Source organism: Oreochromis aureus, linkage group 12 (genome assembly GCF_013358895.1).
Source record: "Oreochromis aureus strain Israel breed Guangdong linkage group 12, ZZ_aureus, whole genome shotgun sequence".
NCBI classification, from domain to species: Eukaryota; Metazoa; Chordata; class Actinopteri; order Cichliformes; family Cichlidae; genus Oreochromis; species Oreochromis aureus.
This window is the reverse complement of record NC_052953.1, coordinates 1,714,822-1,736,053: the sequence shown is the minus strand read 5'-3', so window position 1 is coordinate 1,736,053 and position 21,232 is coordinate 1,714,822. Positions and strand designations below refer to the sequence as shown.

Below are 21,232 nucleotides of genomic sequence, written 5' to 3'. Positions count from 1 at the left end.
GTTCTTATATAGCGCTTTTCTACTCTTCTGAGCACTCAAAGTGCTTTACACAACTTGTGCATTCACCCATTTGCACAAGCACATTGTTCCAAGTGCTTTCTAAGTAACATTCACACACGTTCATACAACGATGGATGCATCGGAGAGCAATTTGGGGTTAATATCTTGCCCAAGGATATTTGGCATGCAGACTAGGGGAAGCCAGGAATCGAACCACCAACCTTCCGATCAGTAGATGACCTGATCTACCGCCTGAGCTACAACCACCCACCGTTTTGTGCAGTAACTTTAAGAAGATGTGGAAATTTTTACTTTCAAACGCTGAAAAGCATCTTTGGGCGTTGATCTGAAACATCGACCAGCGTGTCTCTGAGCCGTGTTCACTGTGATCCTCTGCTGTGGCCTGTCCTAAGCAGCCCGATATGAACCTTCAAATTTTACCCAGAATGCACTTTGTTAAGTTTCCTGCGGTGAATCAAATCGATCAAACAACGATGCTCGTTCCTGCTCCCGTGTCAGTGGGTTAGGGTTAACACCTCCACGTACCCAGAGAAGCTGCAGCTCTGGTGACGTTGCAGCTTTGTTACATCAGCTGAGTTTACTGTACAAATACATCAATCAGCTGATTTTCAGCGAGCACTGAAACGTGATGCTGACACTAAACTGAGCACAGACTGACGACAAACAGACGCTTCAATGTTTCAGCGTAAAGGCCGACATTTTTATTTATTCGAGCTTCCAAACAGTTCATCTCAAACATTTTACACAGTTTTGGTTTTAGTAACAGGCGTCACAGAGTCCACAAACCTGAAGCATCCACGTTTCAAACGTCTCAGTGGGAGTTCAGGCCACACCCCCGTACTGAGCGTCACAGTGGGGCGTGTCCTCTAACGAGCCACACAGGAAAATAATAAGCCATAAAAACATCGTCAGTGGTCGTTCGGCGGCTGTTTAGTCCAAAGTTCAGGAAACTCGATTCCACGACTGAAACGATCCACCGCTCGTTTACGATCGTCCTCGGTTCTGATCCGGACCTCGGACTTGTGCTGACGGGCGCAAAATGAAAAGAATTAAAGAGCGGCGAAGTCCAGGATGCACAAACTGAGGAACTGAAACACGGGACGGAGGGGGGACGAGTCCTCGCTCATTCAGAGTCACAGTGTTCACACCGACGCCTCTTCATCATCGTCCTGCTCTCGTCTCAGAGTTCGGCCGAGCTGCAGTGGATCAGCGCCATGATTAAAGCGCTCATCATGCCGACGTGCCCGCTGCGCTCAGGCCGAACACGTGCCCGTATCACGCTGGATCAGACCCGTCGGGCTGAGCTTTGTTTCCCCCTCAGACTGAAACACGTTCTTCAACAAACCCAGCAAACGAGCTGCTGTGACTCTGATCCACATCACAAAGAACAAAACGCTGAAACCAAAGACTCAAAATGATTTTTGAACTTTTTAAATCAAACGTATTAATGTTTACATGTGTGAATGTGCACGAATGACAGGAAACTGTTGCACAAAGTTAAAAACGAAACAAAGGCAGGGAAACATGGGCGCAGCTGCAGGGTCACAGTCAGGAAACACCTTCACCTGCATTCTACCTGAACGCCACCAGAGGGCGCCAAACATACTTTTAGTCCTACAGAAGTCTGAGGGACCAATGACCTCTGACCTCCAACCTCTGACAACGGCTCATTTTGGGTCATACTGAATAAATCATCAAGTCTGTAAATTTTGGTCACACCAGGTTTTAGGCAACAGCAGCCCCGCCCATCCTCACACCGCCCGTGAAACACCGTCAGCTGAAACACGGCGGCCCTGCCTCGCTTCTGTTCCTCGGCGACATCGATCTGTGACAGACAAACAGCACGGAGCACCTTGAGCATGCTGACAGAAGGGAAAGCGTGATACGGGCACGTCTGTTCCTCGCAGGAAGTTAAAGCTTCACGTCGCCTTTCACAGGAAAACGTTTATCAGTGCGTCAGCCTGAACAAAAAGCTTCATCCAGACGCTGATCTGTGTCTGAAGAGGGAAATGAGGAGAGCTGGGGATGGGGAGGGGGGCGTGTAAACGATGTCGGGGGGGCGGGTCACCGTCTCTGCTGGCTGTAGACGGGGAAGGCCAGCGTGACGTTGAGCGAGTCGTTGTGCTGGACCAGCGACGTGTGCTGGTAGTGCAGCACCAGCTCCTTCAGTGAGCCGTACAGGTTGTAGGGCTCGGCGAAGCCGTAGCCGGTGCTCGTCTTGTTGATGACGCAGTGCTTCACCTCGCCATCCACCCTGAGAGAGAGAGAGAGAGAGAGAGAGAGAGAGAGAGAGAGAGAGAGAGAGAGACTGAGGCGATAAACACTGAAGCAGGCTGATGTGCAGTAAATGGGTGAAGAAGAGGAGCAGGAGGAAGATGGAGGAGTGTTTCTTACACCACGGAGCAGGCGTAGCAGCCCGGCTTGCTGCTGTCCCGGACCAGGAAGGTGCCGTCCCTCTTCCCTCGCAGCAGAGACTCCGCCTGGCTGCGGTTGATGTTTCCGAGGCGCCACAGACGCTCGTCGTGATGAGGAAGGTCCTCCTCATCCTCCACCATGCTGTACTCGCTGAGGGGGCGGAGACAGGACTGTGAGGAAGCTGCTTTACTCGAGTATTTCTACTTTCTGCTTGGATTCAGGCTGAGAGCTGCCTGAACTGTGTGTGGGGGGTGGTGCCCCCTTGTGTGACCTTTGACCTTTCAGGTAAATTTAACGAGGTTTCTCTCGAGAATAAAGCCGAGTCACCTCCATCTTTAGTCACATGACAGGTTTCTGTGGCTACACAGCGTAACCTGCCATCATCGTTTTACAGTCACACTGAATTCTAAAGGCTGGACTTATTTGTGACTCCTCCTCCTTTGGGTGGAGCAGCTGACGGAGGCTTTGAGCACTAAAACAAACTGTTTGAACCCCTGGTGTGGTCGGTACTTACTCCTCTGTGGTTTCGTTCTTCAGGCCGAGCCACTCGTTCAGCCTTCTCTGCCGAACTCCTTTCTGAGTCAGCCACCTGTGAACACACACACACACACACACACACACACACACACACACAGTTATTAGCCTATCACACCGGGCGTCACAGCCGTGCTGCACTCTGGGCGTCACCTACATCAGGTACTGGTCCCTGGTCTTGCGGAGCTGGATCAGGTCCGGTTTGATGCTGTTCATCTTCTTGTCGATCTCTCGGTAGTCGGCCGCCTGCTTCTTCAGGTCCACCTCCAGGTGGCGCTTGCTGTCCACGATCTCGCTGATGCGGGACTTGAGCTTGTCGTAGTTCTCCATGATCCTGCGGAGACGCAGCGGGAGTTCACTCTCACGTGACAAACACGCCGCTGCAAGGCGAGTGCGCCGACTCATCATCCTGTAACGTTTCTGTTTCTATCGGGTTTGTCGTTTCGATATAAAAACATAATTCAGATCAAACTCTGAGCTGAAGCTCGTTTCTGACTCCAAACTTCGTTTACCAGCAGGTGGCTTTCTTCCTACAGTCTCTGCTGCCATGGCAACCAGGCTTCCTTTTAGTGTGTGTGCTTTTCCCCTCAACGAGCTCTGTCACAGTTGCCATGGTAGCGGCTTACCTCTGGATCTCCTTGTCGTTTCCCTCCCGGCGAAACTTCTCGATGTACTCTTTGCTGAAGCGCTCCTGAGTCTGACACTGCTCCTCGAAGATCTTTATGGTCTCGTTGAACGCCTCGATGGCCGTCCTCTTCATCTGGATCTCCTGAGGAGGAGGAGGAGGGGGGGAGGGGGGGCAGTAATGTTTTATTTACCATAATTTAAATGTAATCATTTTAATTAAACTGTAGGCCTCAAATCTCTCAGTCCTCTTCCACTCCAGTACTCAGAGTTCCCCGTTAACACCCTTAAATGATCAAGTACTAAAAGTAAAGAATCAGCTACTTCTTAAAAACCCTGTAAGATCATCACTGTTTGTAGTTCTGTTTGATAAATCTGTAGTTTTATTAGAGTACTTCCTCCGAGCGTACCTGCGATGTTCTGGTGTACTCCTCGTACAGCCTGTCGTACTCTCGGTTCTTCTCCTGGTACTGCAGGTGATACTCGTGCAGCTTCTTCCCCACCGCCTCGATGCTGTCCTCCTTCACCACCTGATCCTGAACGACAACCACGCAGCGGTCAGACGCTGCTCGTTAACCAAACGCAGACTCTCAGAGAGCGCGACCCACCTGCTGGTGCTTGGAGACCGGGTAGAGCAGCTTGACGTCCAGTTTGGGGTTGTACTGGGCCAGAGACTCGTGTCTGTAATGGTTGATCAGCTCCACCACAGAGCTGAAGGTTAGGGGGTCGGAGAAGCCGTACTTCCCCTCCCGATGGAAGATCTTTATCAGCTTGTTGTTGCCTCCTTTCCTGCAGGTGACGACAGAACAGAGAGCTGGTAAACTCAGAGCCCGCGGCATCGTCCAGACACAAACCAGACAGTCGTACTGTGGACGTTTACTGCACAAATAACAAGACTAACTGTGCAAACGATGAAATCTGTAAATCAGCTGGAAGATGTAGAGCCTTGGCCCCCTGGTGGACAGTGAGGGCGCTGCAGGTGAGCAGCCACAGATCACTGAGTGTAAATTATTTTTATAGGATTTTAAAAATGTGAATTAATGAGTATAAAGTTGTTTAACTTTGTATGAATGTTTTAATCTTACAAGATTAGCAAAGATTTTATCCTGCACAATGGTTCCACATTCTATTAAATTATTAATTTCGACTTTCAGCTGAACGTTTCTCTCAGCTTTATTTGAGCCTCGTATCCACGAGTTTTGGCTCTTCCACGCTTCACACCTGTAGATCATTCAGTCTTTACATTTAAACAAATATTTAAATGTTTCATTTCTGTTCACTGGATTTTAAACCGGTGTTTGAAAAGCTGGTGATGCACTGAGAGCTTTACCTCAGAGTCAGAGTGTAATCTCCGTGCATCTTGGTGGAGGCGTCTCGGACCAGAAACGTACCGTCGGCCGTGTCCCTCAGCTTCTCGTTCACCTCCTCCCTAAAACGCCAAAAACAGACTCTGCATCACTCCGTACATCCTGCATGTCCTCCCACGGTGTGTGTGTGTGTGTGTGTGTGTGTGTGTGTGTTACCTGGAAATGTCTCCCCAGTACCACTCGGCGTCCTGGAGAACCATGCTGTTGTTGAAACTGGTGGAAGGAGCCGGAGCCGAAGACTTCACAGGTTTAGGAGGTAAAGCTGAAACAGAGAGCGAGGAGGAGGAGTCACACCCCGAGATGGAGCAGTTGTCTTTTTGATGGATGAATAATCAGGCCCCATCTTATCTTAATGACCTTATAGTACCATATCACCCTATTAGAGCACTTCGCTCTCACACTGCAGGCCTACTTGTTGTCCCTAGAGTATTTAAAAGTAGAATGGGAGGCAGAGCCTTCAGTTTTCAGGCCCCTCTTCTGTGGAACCAGCTTCCAGTTTGGATTCAGGAGACAGACACTATCTCTACTTTCAAGATTAGGCTTCAAACTTTCCTTTTTGCTAAAGCATATAGTTAGGGCTGGACCAGGTGACCCTGAATCCTCCCTTAGTCATCCTGGTTTCTTTTAATAGTTTCCAATCCGGTCTTTAAGTCTCACATTATTAGCCGTGTCTGGGCCCAAAGTCAAACGAACACTGCAGCATCACTGGGAGTTACAAACTGTCTTTCATCTTTAATAAAATGATCAGCATTGCTGCTTTACCAGGTGTAACAATTAAGTTTAACATCCATGAAAACAGATTTTATTACATTTAACAGAGTTAGAAGTTAGCAGGAAGTTAGCTCGCTAGCTTCCACCTAAACATGATATAGCATGTTCTGACTGAGAGATTTCTGAAACATTCAAACGTACAGCTCTGCTATCACTTCCAACATAAATGAAGACAGAAAACTAAACAGCAGTGACGTTTGTAGGGTTACTGAAGTTGGGCTAGCTGCTATATAATGATGTGCTACGTGATCGCTAGCTACACAGCTATGTTAGCATAACATTAGCACAGTGAAGCTGGAGGATGAACGCTAACTTTTTTCCGCTCTATAAAAGTTAACATGAGGGTTCCCGATGGTTAGGGACAAATGCAATCGCATGGCAGGATGCTGTAAACGGACCAAACTTCAGTCAGGAGAACAACTGAGATAATCCATCCACAATACCAGGTTAGTCATTAATATACTGCTGCATGGGCTGTGCTGTAGTTACATCGTAGGGTTTAAACACTGAGCTTTAAAATGATTAACGGTAATAAAAACAGTGAGAAGCCGACAGTGATCACCGACTATTTTTAGGGGCTTTTTGAGATTAAATAGAACAAGATACCAAGCATTAAAACATGTTAAAAACACAACAGCCTTATTAAACGCAGAGTAGTTTGGGCCTGGAAGCAGGTTTCATCACGTCATCACTTAAAGAGCGGATTAAAACAGAGTTCTTCCTTCCCACTGTCACCAAATGCTCCTGGGTGACTTTTCTCTCTCATGCTGTAGAGCAGGGGGGGGGGGGGCAACTCCAGGCCTTGAGGGCTGCTGTCCTGCTGGTTTTAGCTCAATGTTCTCACTTTGGGTCAACACACCTGAATCAAATGATGAGTTCATCACCAGGCCTCTGGAGAACTTCAAGACATGTTGAGGAGGTCATTTAGCCATTTGAATCAGCTGTGTTGGATCACAGACATCTAAAACCTGCAGCACACCGGCCCTTGAGGCCTGGAGTTGCCCCCCCCCCCCGCTGTAGAGTCGGTACTACATGAAACACCGTGAGGTAAGTGCTATTGTGAACCGCTGCTCTCCTCCTCACAGTGTCACCTGTTCCAAAGTCACACCACCAGGGGGCGCTAACAGGTGAGCGTTTGAGTGTGGATAAGAACAGAAAGTATTTAAGCCTTTGTTAAATCAGCCTCACAAACATCCTGCAACTGTGTTGATTTACAGGCGCTCACTGACTGACGTTCACTCGTTCACCCTGATGTCAAAGGTATCTGCAGTCAGGTGACACATCAATGACTGATGAGGGGAGGGGGGAGGAATCACTTTCTTGTGCAGACTATATCGAAGAAACCACAACCAACCAGCAGTGTGACCCACAACCCAAAGAAAGAACAGTGGGACTGTGTGAACGTGTGAACGTGCGCGCTGGCGGGGGCTTTTAAAGCTCCACACCAGATTTAGAGACGCGTCTTCATCTGACAGCACAACCAACAGAAGCCTCAGCGACGTGCCGGCAGCACGGAGGAGACGTTGGTGCTCCTCACTGAGAGCAGGTGCTGCATAAACACCTGCTGTGCAGTCTGACACACACCTGTGCACCTGCTCCACACGTCACCGGCTGCAGCAAATTGAGCTCAGGCTGAGACGATGTTTAAATCAGGCAACAGGGCTGAGTCTAAAGGGGGGCTCGGGGGGTACCAGACCACAACTGTTTCAAGACTTTAGTAACTTTATTTTGAAGATTCAAATTCACATAAATATGAACAAAATGTTATGTTTATTAAATTGTCTTAATAATTGAAAATTATTCTTAACATTGATTAAGTATTTATATTAACTATTAATTATTAACACCAGAGCGTCTGTTTTCAGCAGGAAACGTTGCATCACAGCAGAGAGTAAACCTCAGCTCTGAGAACATCGATGCGCTCATGTTCTTCAATGCACACACACACACACACACACACACACACACACACACACACACACACACACACCCTGTCAGAACCGTTTCTGCTTCCTCTTAACGTCAGAAATCCTTCACACTTCATTCTATCTGACAGAACTCTACACGTAAATACAGCGACAGCGTTTAGATTCTTTGCAGTTTCTAAAATGGAAACAAATGATTGGTTCATATTTATTATTTCTCATTAATGAGACATTTAGTATTTCTTATCCAAATACTCGATTATTAGACTAAATACTCGATTACTAAAATAACCGAGCATATTAGGACCGAGCTGTAGAGTAAGAGCATGATTTCATTTGTTAAAGAGGAAGTGAAACTGAGCTTTTCGTCACTCACAAATAAAAAAAAGTGACAGCGCGCTGCGTTCAGCCCATCCGGCCTGAAAACAGCAGCCTCCAAATCGACTGTCTGCTCACCAAAATAAAGTTTAACACGTTTCATGTTTCTCTGAGGAACACCTCGCCCTCTCCTGACTGAAGCTTCACTTTCTGCTCAACTGAACAGCGAGTGAGTCTGAGCTTTTAGAGGAGGAGCCACGACACAGGAGGCGCACGCCATTTATAACAAGTGAAAACCAGAGCTTTGCAGCACAAAACACCTGAAACTAAACTAAGCGTCAGAGCAGTTTCTCTGAGCTCGCCGCGTCTCGTGGCCATTTTTAGATTTGAACTTTGAGCTCAGATCAGGTTTGACACCATTTTTCTTTCTCACGCGTGGCAGGAAGCTTCAGACGCGTTTGCGCTTCGGGAAACACTCCGACACACGCTTTGGTGAAATCACCACGAGATGAAGTGCGGGGTCATCGTGTGCGGACTCCTCAAGCACACAGCGACGTCACATTTTAACCTCTGACACGACTCCATCGGATATCTGCACTCACACGTGCACCGCCGGGTTCAGCCTGAACATGGTGACTTGGGTGGAATGACGAGAACATCAGGAATAACATGGAAACACATTTTGAGGCTTCACAGCAAACAAACTTCCAGCTTTAGATGCAGATTTTTAACCCGACACAGGTTTAGTCTCCCTGCTACGGCCATCTGATCAGGCGCTGCTCCCTCCAGGTGGGGGTCTGACTCCTACCTGGGCTCTGCATGTTGATGTAGCAGAGGATCTTGTCTCGTCCCCTCAGCGGCTCGGCCTCGGCTCTGCCTCCCTCCTCTCGCTCCATGTCGGCCCCTAAACCGTCACCTGCCTCCACGACGAAGACGAGTCCTCAGAAACAAACGGACGCCCGGCTCTCATGTCCCGCTGCTTTCAGCCCGTTCGGCCGCCAAAAATCTGACGTCATCTCAGCTACATCTTCATTTTCGGTCACCTCGCTCAACTCAGGCCTGCCGGACGTGGCTTCGCTCTGCACCTGCAGCTCTGCTCCGCCTCCACGGCCTCAAAACCTCCTTTTTTATTTTTCCAGCTCGCTGTCCGCGGCTCGGAGACGTTTCCAAACGACGCAATTTTCTCCCGTCCGTCTCTCTCTCGTAGTCTCGGTTCAAAGCTCAGGAGAGCAGCTTGGAGATGTGTGACATCACCAATGGCTCCAGCCAATCCTGTGATGGCAGTGATATCACCAAGGCAACACCCCCCTCCTCCCTCCCCTCTTCGTGTGCTGCATCTCTCACTCTGTGGACGGGTGATGTCATCGTTTCAGCTGCTGACCGGCTGACTCAGAGCCGGGCTGAGTGGACGGATGAGTCGATGAATGAGTGACTAACGCAGTCAGAGCTGCTCGTTGACCCACTTTACTGACCCAGAGACAAACGCCAGCGATCATGTGTGCATCGCTTTTTTTAAATCAGCTGATTTAGGCTTTAAATATTCCCTCCCGTCACATCTGAGAGGTTTTATCTGCTGAAACCTTCCATTTCTCTCCAAATCCATCTTTCCTCTGTTACCCACAGCACCCGATCCTTCAGCCAATCATCATCCTGAAATAACAAAACAAAGAAAAAAAAAAAAAAACCAAAAAAAAAAAAAAACCTCCTCCTTCCTTAATGGGACAGGAATGAGCTGCAGAATTCCTGAACCCCCAAAATGGCAAATGTATGACAGAAATCCTGCCGAAGAGCCAATCATCTGCTTTCTAACAGCCAATCACGTGTGCCGGTGCACACACGAGGACCAACGTTAACAACTGAGTGTAAATGCTGCCAAAAACGATCCAGAGGAGTGAGCGCTGTAATTAAACAGCGACACATTACAAAGCAAGCATGAAATAATAATAATAATAATACTAATAATGATGATGATGATGATGATGATGATGATGATGATGATGATGATGATAATAATAATAACGACAGAATAGAGGTTCGATGCTCTGGGTCATCCTCGCTGTGAGAAACATGAAACAGGAAGTTCTGGAACCATCCGTGAGCTGCGCTGCGTAAAGCTTTCATCACGAGCATTACTTCAACCGTTTCCACCGTCTGCTGAACAAAAGTACCAGACTGTACCTCAGCACAGGCTGATCACTTCCTGTCACATCTTAAACCAAAGGCCTCACAGATGTTGCCAAAGTAACCGCGAGTTTAAACGTCGTCCGATTCTTCCGTATGACGTGTAAAACTTAAAAACATAAACGTGTCGTTCGACAGTGTGAGGACGGCGCTCTAAACACTCCTGGATCTGTGTGATGTCAGAGAGGATGGATAAGCCCCACCTACTTCATGCAGCCAATCGGCATCCCTGATCATCTTAAAGGGGGAGGAGCCAAAACAACTTGAGTATAAGACAAAGCAGGATTATTTTTGGACTTCAGTCCGAGAATAAAACTGCGGAGCTGGAAATGAGCCAAAGTCGTCAGCCTGAGAGCTTCAGTACTTCCCTGAGTGAAACCAAAGCCTCGTGCAGTCGTAACCAATAAACCCAGTCATCAAATCTTTGTTGCTGCACTTTTTCAGACTCATCTCTCCCGCCGCCGTCTCATCTGAACCGTTCGATTGAGCAACAGCTGTGCGTGACACAGACTAAACGTGACGGCCTTTACAGGAACTCAGAGCAACCGTACGCGAGTTTTACACTCATGCACATCAACGCTCAGCCACTCGAACACGGGCAGGTGCGTGTTACCTGGTGCGGCCTGGTTCATGTTGAGCTCGCTGGTTATCAGAACCTCCAGGACCTGAACCAGAGGATCCAGACCGGACTCAGACCTGAACACAGAGACACAACATCAGTGCTGTTAACAAAATGGGTCAAAGGTTTTCTCTGCTTCATCTTATTAATCATCATTAATCATCGCACTTCCTGTGAGTGTGGCCTCAAATATGTGGATGTGCCAGGACCTGCAAGCAGCTGACCTCCTTCCTGACATCAGTGACTCCCTGAACCAGACCAGCGTGACCCATCTAAGCTAAACTTCAGGCCTCAGGGTTTGCAAGCCAGACAACACGACAACCTTAACCTCTTAAGCCCCAAGGGGGTTTCTGAGCTTCCTGCTCGAAAATGTAATTGATTATTTCTCTGCAATTACAAACTCTGTGTATACAATCTTGGTATCAAAATAAAGCTAACACTCGTGAGATTTCATCAGAGGTGTAAATATTGAAGCAGATATTACTGTGTCAAAGTTACTGAGACTGGAACACAGAAAAAGTAAGTAGATTTTATCCTCGCCTATTTTTTATTTTAATTTTTAGCATATAACCCTTTTAAAAATATGCCTCAGATCACATTTGGTTCCAGGATTTCAGTAACCAACATATAAACATCATCTGTGCAAAGATTTATGTTTCTAAAGTGAAACAGTGAAAAATTACAACCCTGTCAATACATGAATATCCAGACGTTGTACAAAAAACCACGCCAGTTGAATTTTTTAGGTATTAAAGAGCAGAAATTAATTAGTTTTATTAACAGGCCTAAAAATGCTTTTTTTTTTTAAATATATTTTGGAAGAATTAACCACACATTTACATGGTAATGGCCCTTTTCTGCCGTGCACATAGAGCGCTTCATTGGCCTCTGGCCCTTTAAACTTTGAGGGGCTGTAACTTTGGTTTCTTTTGGTCAATTTGCATGATTGACACCTCTTTTTAATCGTTTTAGCCAATAGAATCACAGTAATGATGCCACGTTCATGTCACTTCAACCAATCAGACGTTGCAATGCCAAAACCCACGTGGGCCCAAATTTACTGCATGTAGCGTCTGTCCAGTCACATATCTATAGGTGGGTCTAAAATGGAGGTTGTTGACGGAAAACAGCTCTGATGCAGCTAGGTAGGCATGGTAACTACTGGTAATCACGTGGCTACCGGCTACCAGCGAAAATAACGGAGGAAATCGGGACAGTAAGTCAATTTCTGTCTTAGCGCATTTGCGCCGCTGTGTGTTTGTGGTCTTCTTTTGCGGCTCATTCAGTGAATTTTGGTCAGAGCGTGGTGAAACTTTGTGTGTGGAGTCAGTGATAGCTCTGAAAGCTAACCAGCCTGTCTTTAGCCGGTTACATGAAGTTTGAAGAATTTCTGGTTCGGTTTTGTTTGTTTAGCGGACTTCTGCGCATTTACGTAACTGCTCGTTTAATCATGGCTTGTCTTCGATGTGTTTGGTGGTTGTAGAAGTGGTTTATATGACATTTTAGCTGAGATTCAGAGGTTTCTGTGGATACCACACATGTCTGGATTTATATTTCTCACCCCGTGTTATAACCGATTAAACGTGATCTCCTCCTTTTTGCCCCCGGTACTGGGGGCGTGGGGCTTAAGTGTTAGCTGCTCTTAAGAGTCATAAAATGATGTGTTATGAAACATTCCTTCAACTTAGTATGGAAAAGAAAATGAAAGTGTGTATAAATAACCCGTCATGTGTGTATAAATAGCTGAGGATCACTGACCCGGCTGTCTGTCTGAACAGCAGTGGGCTGAAGCTCTCTGCGAGGTTTCGGGGGCTCAGCTGGTTCCTGGAGCCGTGCAGGCACAGTCGGGCCAGGTGTCTAACCACGCTGAGCAAGGTCAGCCCGTACTGGGCGGGGCAAGTTGGCGAGCTGGCCACGCTCCGCAGCAACTGGGCGCACTCCTCTAGGTCTCTGACCTCTGGAAGCAGGAACAGGAAACAGGACAGAAGTGTGAACAAACTACCAGATCAGGTGTGAAAGAGGGAGACGGGGGCGGGGTCGTCGGGCTTTTTCTGACCTTGAACGGCGTGGATCATGTCGGCCTGCAGTGAGGCTGGCAGGACGGGACCGGGGAGATCCTGCAGGAACCGGACCACCCCGTCACACAGGGACGGCACCTCCAGCTGCTCCAGGTCTGAAAACAAACACACCTCAGTTTAAGCAGAGATTTCACGATGCAGTCGTTCTCTAATTCACAGGTGAAAACACGTCCTCCTCACCTGCGTCTGCGAGCTGCTGTGTGTCCACGCCGCCGCCGCTGAGGCTGCGATACACGCCGGGGCTGTCCAAACCTGCAGCAACACACGCATGTTACAAACACCAGCTGAAGACTTCATCAGATAAATATTTCAAACTTCACGCTCACAGTTTGCTTTATGTTCAAACTGACCTGAGGAACAGAGTTTAGATAGAAGTATTACAAGCTCCTAAACTGAAGCTGGATCTAATAAAGTGTCCACAAATGCATTTCTGACAACTCTGCAGAACTCTAACTGCACAAATGAGGAACTGTGAAAAAGTTCCTACAGACTGAAAGTCACGAAGCTTCAAATGTTCAGTTTAAATGCTGGAAAACACCAACGCAGTGACATCAGAGTGAAGGAATAAAAGGTCAGAATAAAGATGTAAATGCATCTGAAGGGTTAGTGTGCTGTTTGCAGATGTAGGCGCCTCGAAGCTTCAGAAGAACAACAAAGATAAACTCTGAAACCAAACGCAGAGACAGGAACTGGTTGGAAATCCATGTCAGTGTGTTCAGTACCTTTGGTCTCTATGGCCTCCATCAGTCTGCTGAGGAGGGGCGGGGCCGTGTCCGGGGGTCCGAAATGCTCGGGGAGGTCCGGCAGCACGAGACCTGAAGAACAAACAGCACACACAAGATTTCAACTCAAGAGTCAAAGTAATCAGATGGCTTCGTAACGAGACATTGATCTCCCTCCCTTTACCTTTATGATGTCATAAAGTATGCCACCTGCCACAAGGAAACCGGGGGACTAAAATTATGGAGGAGGAAATGAGAGCATATAACAGCTTTTACTTTGAAAGGATGTAGGCAACAGGAAGCTGAGTGAGCAAAACAGTTCTGTGAAACACGCAGGTAATAACAATAATCAGGATTCTGCTGCCAGCAGCTTTAACCACAGCGCGCACACACACACACACACACACACACTTCCTGTGCTCTGTGAGGCGGGTGGCAGCAGATCTGTTCACTCAGCAACCGCAGCCCTGACTCAACCCGAGCTCTGTGTGTGTGTGTGTGTGTGTGTGTGTGTGTGTGTGTGTGTATCAGGAGGTGAGGGGTCGTCACACACACAGGTGTGTGCTGTTGCTCTGTTGAGGAAGCAGCTGAAGGAAACTGAATCACTGAGCGATCAGGCTGAAACCTTTCAGTTTCTTCAGAGCGACAAAGACAAGTTTCAGTGCCGGTTTACAGATTTCACGGCTCCCTCTTAGAGCCGAGACTTTCAGGCTTTCGGCTGGTCCCGGATCAGAATCTGTTCTGGCTCCGTGTGACGGCGAGCATCATGTTTACCTCGAACTGAAGGTTTAGGGAAGCTAACGTGTTCCGTGACGGTGGCGTGACGTTTGGATGTTTTGTAGAGTGGTTGCTGTGGTAACAGCTGACAGGGATCAGGCTGTTTCAGTGTTTATGAAATCAGATTCTTAGTTGTTGAGTTTGCAGTTGTGAGATTATGAAGCCGGGATCAGAGCACTGCACCCGCAGGAGGCTGCGCCTGTCTGACGTTTCCCTGCCGACCTCCTCGACCCGCCCGAGGAAAAAAAATATAAACACAAAATAACAATAATTCACATTTTTATTTACTCGCTTTACTATTTACCATCTTTATTCTCTTGCCATCTTCCCGTGCATCATTTTAATTAGATCTGCTGCACAGCGGATTATCTCTGAATTTGCATTTTGTATTTTTATGTCAGCTTTTCTTCTGTCTTCTATAAAATCAGCAGAAAATAGAGAAATACAGCATGTGTTTGTTTTAGCAGCCTAATGTTTCTCATCCAGTCTCCACGTCGCTGTGCTCCCTGGTTCATAAACTGGAGGACTTCCTGGTTTCTACTGGGGACGGCTGACGCTCGAGCTAAAACATAAGCACTTCCTCTCAGAGCGCTTTTATAAAACCCTGTGGGACACCAGGAGGACGGCTCCACATTGTGTCATGCAGGCACGTCAGCCTCTTTATTTGGCCTGACATATATGACAAAATTCAATAACGTTTAAAAAAAATGGAAAATGGTGGAGTGCCCACTCCGGGTCGGGGACGAGACCCTGCCCCAAGTGGAGTTCAAGTATCTCGGGGTCTTGTTCACGAGTGATGGGAGAAGGGAGCGGGAGATCGACAGACGGATTGATGCAGCGGCCGCAGTGATGCGGACGCTGTACCGGTCCGTCGTGGTGAAGAGGGAGCTGAGTGTAAAAGTGAAGCTCTGAATTTACCGGTCGATCTACGTCCCGACCCTCACCTATGGCCACGAGCTGTGGGTGGTGACCGAAAGAACGAGATCGCAGATACAAGCGGCGGAAATGAGCTTCCTCCGAAGGGTGGCTGGCCTCTCCCTTAGCGATAGGGTGAGAAGTTCAGCCATCCGGGAGGGGCTCAGAGTAGAGCCGCTGCTCCTCCACATCGAAAGGAGCCAGCTGAGATAGTTCGGGCGTCTAACAAGGATGCCTCCTGGGCGCCTCCTGGGCGCGGTTTTCCGGTATGTCCCACTGGGAGGAGGCCCCGGGGCAGACCCAGGACACGCTGGAGAGATTATATCTCTCAGCTGGCCTGGGAACGTCTTGGTGTTCCACCGGATAAGCTGAAGGAGGTGGCTGGGGAGAGGGAGGTCTGGGCTTCTCTGCTTAGGCTGCTGCCCCCGCGACCCGGCCCCAGATAAAGCAGAAGAAGATGGTTGGATGGCATCCCACAGATGTAATATTATCTACAGCTACTTTTAGTACCATTGATATTCATTTAGACTCTTTTTCTCCAATTGATCTTTCTGAGTTAACTTCAATAATTACTTCCTCCAAACCATCAATGTGTCTTAAATAAAGCGGAAGAAAATGGATGGATGTTTAAAAAACACGTGTAACAGTTTAAAAAAAAACAAACAAGAAAACTCTAGAAGCAGGCGAGCTGGTTTGAAGCAAACTAGTCACACAGTTAAACCAAAGTGGAGTCGAAACCTGTAATCTACGACTTCTCTGTTTGCAGCTTCGTCACTCGTATCAAACACCAGAGAAGTCCTGGGTGAACGACTCCATGACAGATCATTAGGATGGTCCATGGTTACTGTTCAGGTTAAAAACGTTTCTGTGAATTCACAGAAAACTTCAGCTGGATCGGACGTGGTTAACAAACTAAAAGCATCTGAGCTAGTTTACTCACCCTCTGACTCCGAGTCGGCCCTCACCGACGCTGCAGATGGGGGCCTGGGTGGGCGGGGCTTCGGGGTGGGCGGAGACATCCGCTTCCTGCCGACAAACTCCACATACGTTCCTGGGAAGTCGCCTTTTTCCTGTCGTACACGAGTCAAAGATTGCAGATGTGAGAATCAAATAAAATCAGTAACGATCATTTTTTGGAGGCTAGTTTTGGTCACACAGCAGAAAAGCTACGAGCGTTCCCGTTAATCATTCCCAACAGACTGGACCAAACGTGAAGGTCGGAAAACCTGAGCTCCTCGCTCTGACTCCACACCAAGGAGCCCCCCGGTGTGGAGTCAGAGCGAGGAGCTCCTCTGAGCGCTTCTTTCGGAGGATGCGGGATGCAGAGCTGTTTGTGGAGTTTCGTGATGACGGAGTCGTGCAGCTACCGCCGCTCCTCCACTTTTACTTCAGCTTCGTTTTCTCTTTGCATCACCAACAAGAAGCCGAGAGGAAACGCAAGTAAAATATCTCACTTTGACGAGTCAACACGGAGCAGTTCCTCCATCACATGAGCTAAATATAGCGAGTGCTTCACTGACTGCAGGATTTATTCAAAGCGCTGCTGCAGGAGTTATGACTGAACGAGCTGGACCGGGGTTCAGTCTGCACAGCAGCTTTTAAATGAAGGAGACATTTCTGTGCCCAGACTGAGCTCTGCCTCACATCTCTGTGCGTTACAGGTGATTAGCCTATCACAGAGCTTCCACTGCTGTAACTGATGTCACCACATCAGCTCTTTCACAGAGACGACCAGCAGAGCCAAAGACTCCAAAATAAAGACTAAGAACTTTTATTACTTTCTTCTGCTAAAGGAAGAGCTTCCTGTGACAGGAGAGGTTCGTGCGGTCTCAAAGCACTTCCTGTCTCTGCTGTGGCGTCGTACCTGTGTGGTTTCGTTGAAGCCCGGCAGCCAGCCGATCTCCGACGGCCGTTCTTCAGCTCCATTGGTGCAGCCGAGCGCCAGCAGCGCCCCCTTAGTGACCAGCAGCATGTCCCCGACGTGCAGGTCGATGTCCTCCTCCCTCTCCTTCTTGTAGTCGTAGAGCGCTCGGTACTGAAAACCCTCCGAGCTCATCCTGACTCGAGTATGGCTTCACGAAAACTAACAAAACAGCTCTGAGTGAAAAAATATGAACATAGGTTTGAGTCCGTGTCCTGAGGGGGTCTAAAGAGGAGAATCCACGTGGACGCGCGTCTCCCCCGTCTCCATGTTGGTCCGCCACAGTCCTGTCATCCCTCCAGGCCGAGCCGCAGCCGCTCGATCAGCGCGTCCTCGCGGTTCATGAACAGCAGTCTCAGCAGAGGTAGCGGCCACATCTGTGGAGGCGACGGGTCACCTGAGAGACGAGAGGTCAAAGGTTACAGATGAGTGTGAGGAACGCGATGCGGCAGAAGACACTTTCATCATTTAATGAACAAAAGCTCCAAAACAAAAATGGTTTTTCTACACAGTCTGTACCTAATAAACTGCTCCCCGAGCGTTTATTTAACCTTTAAAACAAGGAAGAACCAACTTCCTGTCAGTTTATTCGTTGGTTCTGCTGCAGTGCTGGGTTTCCCCCAGGAAGCAGTTCAGCCACCACAGCCAGCCGCTGTCATTCCCGCTGCCTCGGATCTCCTCAGAGTCCGTCGGAAAACATCAGCACACTTAAATCCAAAGCTTCAGGGGAGCGATGCTCCATCTTCACGAATATCATCGTGTCTTCATGATGCTCTCCGTTAGTGCGCAGCCAGGAAAAACGCAAATATTTTCACTGTGGGTTATTTTAATAACTAACCGTTTAAATCAGGGGTGTCAAACTCGCAGCCCGTACGTTGACATGAAGAAATATGACACACATGAAGTGACTTTCTGTTAGAGAAGATTTGCTTGTTGTTGAGTGCAACGTTTTTTAAATGACTTAATATGAAGGCAACATGAACACAGTGTTACAGACATGTTAGCTCAGTGAGAGTCACAAACTAATGCGCACACGCAGGTCTGCAGTTAGTTTGTTACATACGAACACACTGACAGCAGCAGCGCTGCCACGTGTGCACAGAGAGGACCAGCGTGTGTGTTTGATAGTTCAATGAAAGGATTCAGTGAAGTTTGCAGTTTTGTTTTTTTATACAATATTAGAAATTTAAAAACAAAAACAAAACTAGATTTCCTGGAGTATTTGTGGGAGTTTCCCTGTTTGGTTTGTATTACTTGAACACTGAAGTGGGCTCACATGAGACCACAGTGCCTGCAGTGGCTCACAGCTCGTTTACGTTCAGACCCCTGATCTACACGGCTGTTTTATTTAAAAATATAATTTATGTTTTTATGATGTAAAATGTAAATAATATAATATGCAAGTTATTCCAATCCTATTAATGAAAGAAAACGGTACAAAGACAATGAGACATTTTAAATTTAAGTTCTGTAACACGTTTCACCGAAGCTGTGAGCATCAAGCCTGTGACCCCACGCCGACGAGCCTGCTCCAGTTTAACAGAAAAAAGGTTTTGGCTGCGAGCGAGTTCTGGTTTCAGAAACCTGCGAGTGCTTCAGCGAGTCACAGCCGGCTGGAGTTTTGTGCTTAAACACAGACTCTCTCTGAAAAAGACACCAGAGCAGGTCGACCGTCACCTGCCTCCTCACACCGGCACCGCCTGATGGAGCAGATGGTTCAGCTTTAATGAGGCCTCCACCCAACCCCCACCGCGTCAGGGGCGCTGGCTTTGAACTGAGTGCTGATGACCTGCAGCATCCATGACTTCCACCCAGACCTCAGACTGGTCAGACTGGAGGACAGGTGCATCCGCTGCGGTCAGAGAAGGCGGCGCCATGCGTGAACACCATCATCAAGTCTAACACAGGCCATCACCAGACCATCAAAATAAAAGCTTTCAGATAAAAGCTGCTGCTGACAGCTCCTGTTATAACTCAGACACTCCAGGTCTTCATCAGGCGCCTCATCATCATCATCATCATCATTATTGTTATTGTTATTATTGTTATTGTTATTATAAATTCTTTTATTCTCGAGGATTTCACAACTTTTCTCATTTCTGAAGAATGTGGATGTACAACAATAAAAATGAGACAACATTGTTATTATGCAAACAAAGTCTCATTTTCCACAGTGGCTCACCTTTATATTAATTTATGAATCACATGACAAAAATTATCTGAGGATTAATATTATTGTTGTTAAACTGTAAATAACTGTAGCTTAAATCCAACCACAGAAATGAAACATGTTTAGTTTTTGATCATTTAAATGTAAACATCGCCTCCAGTTAATCCACAAACTGCGTTTTGTTCACAGACGTCTATAATGATCACAAGATTCGGAGCTGGAGAGCTCAAATTTTAATTTTGAACTTTGGAATTTGTGAAAAATATTTCGGGCATTAAATCATAACATAAAACATGAAAATAAGAACTGAGAATAATAAAGTGGGACAACAATGAGTTACACGCCGTGTGGATGCTACACAACATTTTAACAAAATAAGCAAAATAAGTTCCGTGGTGACGTTTAACAGTCAGATATTGAACTAATAATTATTTAATTAATTATTTTCTTTCCCATGTGGCTGAAAAAGGCTCACTCGAAGCTGTTTAAGACCCAAAACACCAAGTCCGAAACTGAGGAGCTGGAATCTGAATTCCGGCAATTTCTCTTGAAGCAATCATTAATCGACCGATAAAAAAACAAAACACATTTATGTCGTTTCACGAATTTTAATTAGTTCAGGTTCAAGCGGACATGCTTTAAGATTTAATTTAAATAAACTGGAATTTCTGGATAAATTGACGTATAAATGAAAACAAAGCGACGACATTTAAAAATGCTAATAATTATAACATACAACACACAATTTACAAACATTACACACCAGAGAAAATTTGTTGGGTTTTAAAGGGACTTTCGTCACTCAAAGAGCAGAAAAGGACGAAAACTTCAAAAGTCTGACTTTAAGGGGACTTTCCACCTCGCGGGGTTTGTCCCACAGAGCCTAAAATCAAACACTTTGATTTTATTTTAGCCACATGAAATCTTAATCGATACAGAGTTTAAGTAAAGCTCCCAGAAGCTATAAAACAGCATCAGGAGCAGCTTTCAGACGATGGATCCCCTCAGGAAACGGGAAACGACAATGCATGCCAGCGCTAGCTTAGCCACCTAGCTTCAGACGCTCAAACGTCTCACCTTTATTTCTTGATGTTTCACCAATAAAAGCCTCCAACAGCACGAGCAGCGGGCGCCATGACGAAGCAGTGAGGGCACACGACCTCCTGATGGAGTTCAGAGCTGAGATGTGCCGCTGTTTTATCGATTATTTCCAAGATGAAGACACTCGTGCTTCGTCCGTCTGTATTACAGCAGGGAGACAGGTGTCAAGTGCGCGTGACAGACAGAGGTTCCGGTAGGGGCTTTCAAAATAAAAGGGGCTTTTAATTTTACAGCGCGAAGCATCGGCATAAAAGTTCAATTTAACCGTAAATGCTTTGTTTTCAGGATAATAGTGTTTATCAGAATCCAAAATCTAAATGTTAAAGTCATTTATTTTCTGCTTAATGTATCAAATATGTGTGTTTCTTTCAAATAAAACAAGCGATCAAAATGTTACATTTCCGAATGTCTTTCACAATAAACCTCAGGATACGAACGTGCTTAAAAATCAATAGTGTTAACTTCAAGCAGGTGAGACGTTTAGCAAACCGAAGATAGTCACGTATTCTGCGTTTCCTTTATTATTGCATCATATATTTGAGGCGTTAATGAGTTAAAAACGCGGATTCAAGATCTGACAAGCGATTAAAGCTGAAAACGGGGGCTGGGTGGTTACATCACATCCGGTAACCCAGATATTTTTTTTAACGCAGTGTGCAGAGAGCCCATAGCAACAAAAGAGTGCGTGTGAGAGGGATGGGGGTTGTACTGTATTCATGCTGCACTCATTCATTCAGGCTGCTCGGGGTGTGTGTGTGTGTGTGCAGACGCCA

The 21,232-nt window shown here is 47.0% G+C and overlaps 1 protein-coding gene across 1 annotated transcript; it reads right to left on the bottom strand.

Annotated features, from left to right (window-relative positions):
* Window positions 1–692: 692 nt before the first annotated feature.
* LOC116321342 (phosphatidylinositol 3-kinase regulatory subunit alpha-like) lies at window positions 693–20,638 on the bottom strand. The gene is made up of 17 exons (XM_031741148.2): window positions 20,436–20,638; window positions 17,132–17,585; window positions 16,208–16,337; window positions 13,576–13,668; window positions 13,034–13,105; window positions 12,832–12,948; window positions 12,534–12,732; window positions 10,770–10,852; window positions 5,118–5,223; window positions 4,925–5,023; window positions 4,203–4,383; window positions 4,005–4,130; window positions 3,597–3,739; window positions 3,128–3,304; window positions 2,951–3,025; window positions 2,416–2,586; window positions 693–2,275 (listed from the first exon to the last, which is right to left on the bottom strand). Exons 2-17 carry the CDS (start codon window positions 17,321–17,323, stop codon window positions 2,086–2,088), a joined length of 2,154 nt encoding a protein of 717 aa, XP_031597008.1. The 5' UTR covers window positions 17,324–17,585; window positions 20,436–20,638; the 3' UTR covers window positions 693–2,085.
* Between the last annotated feature and the right edge of the window lie 594 nt (window positions 20,639–21,232).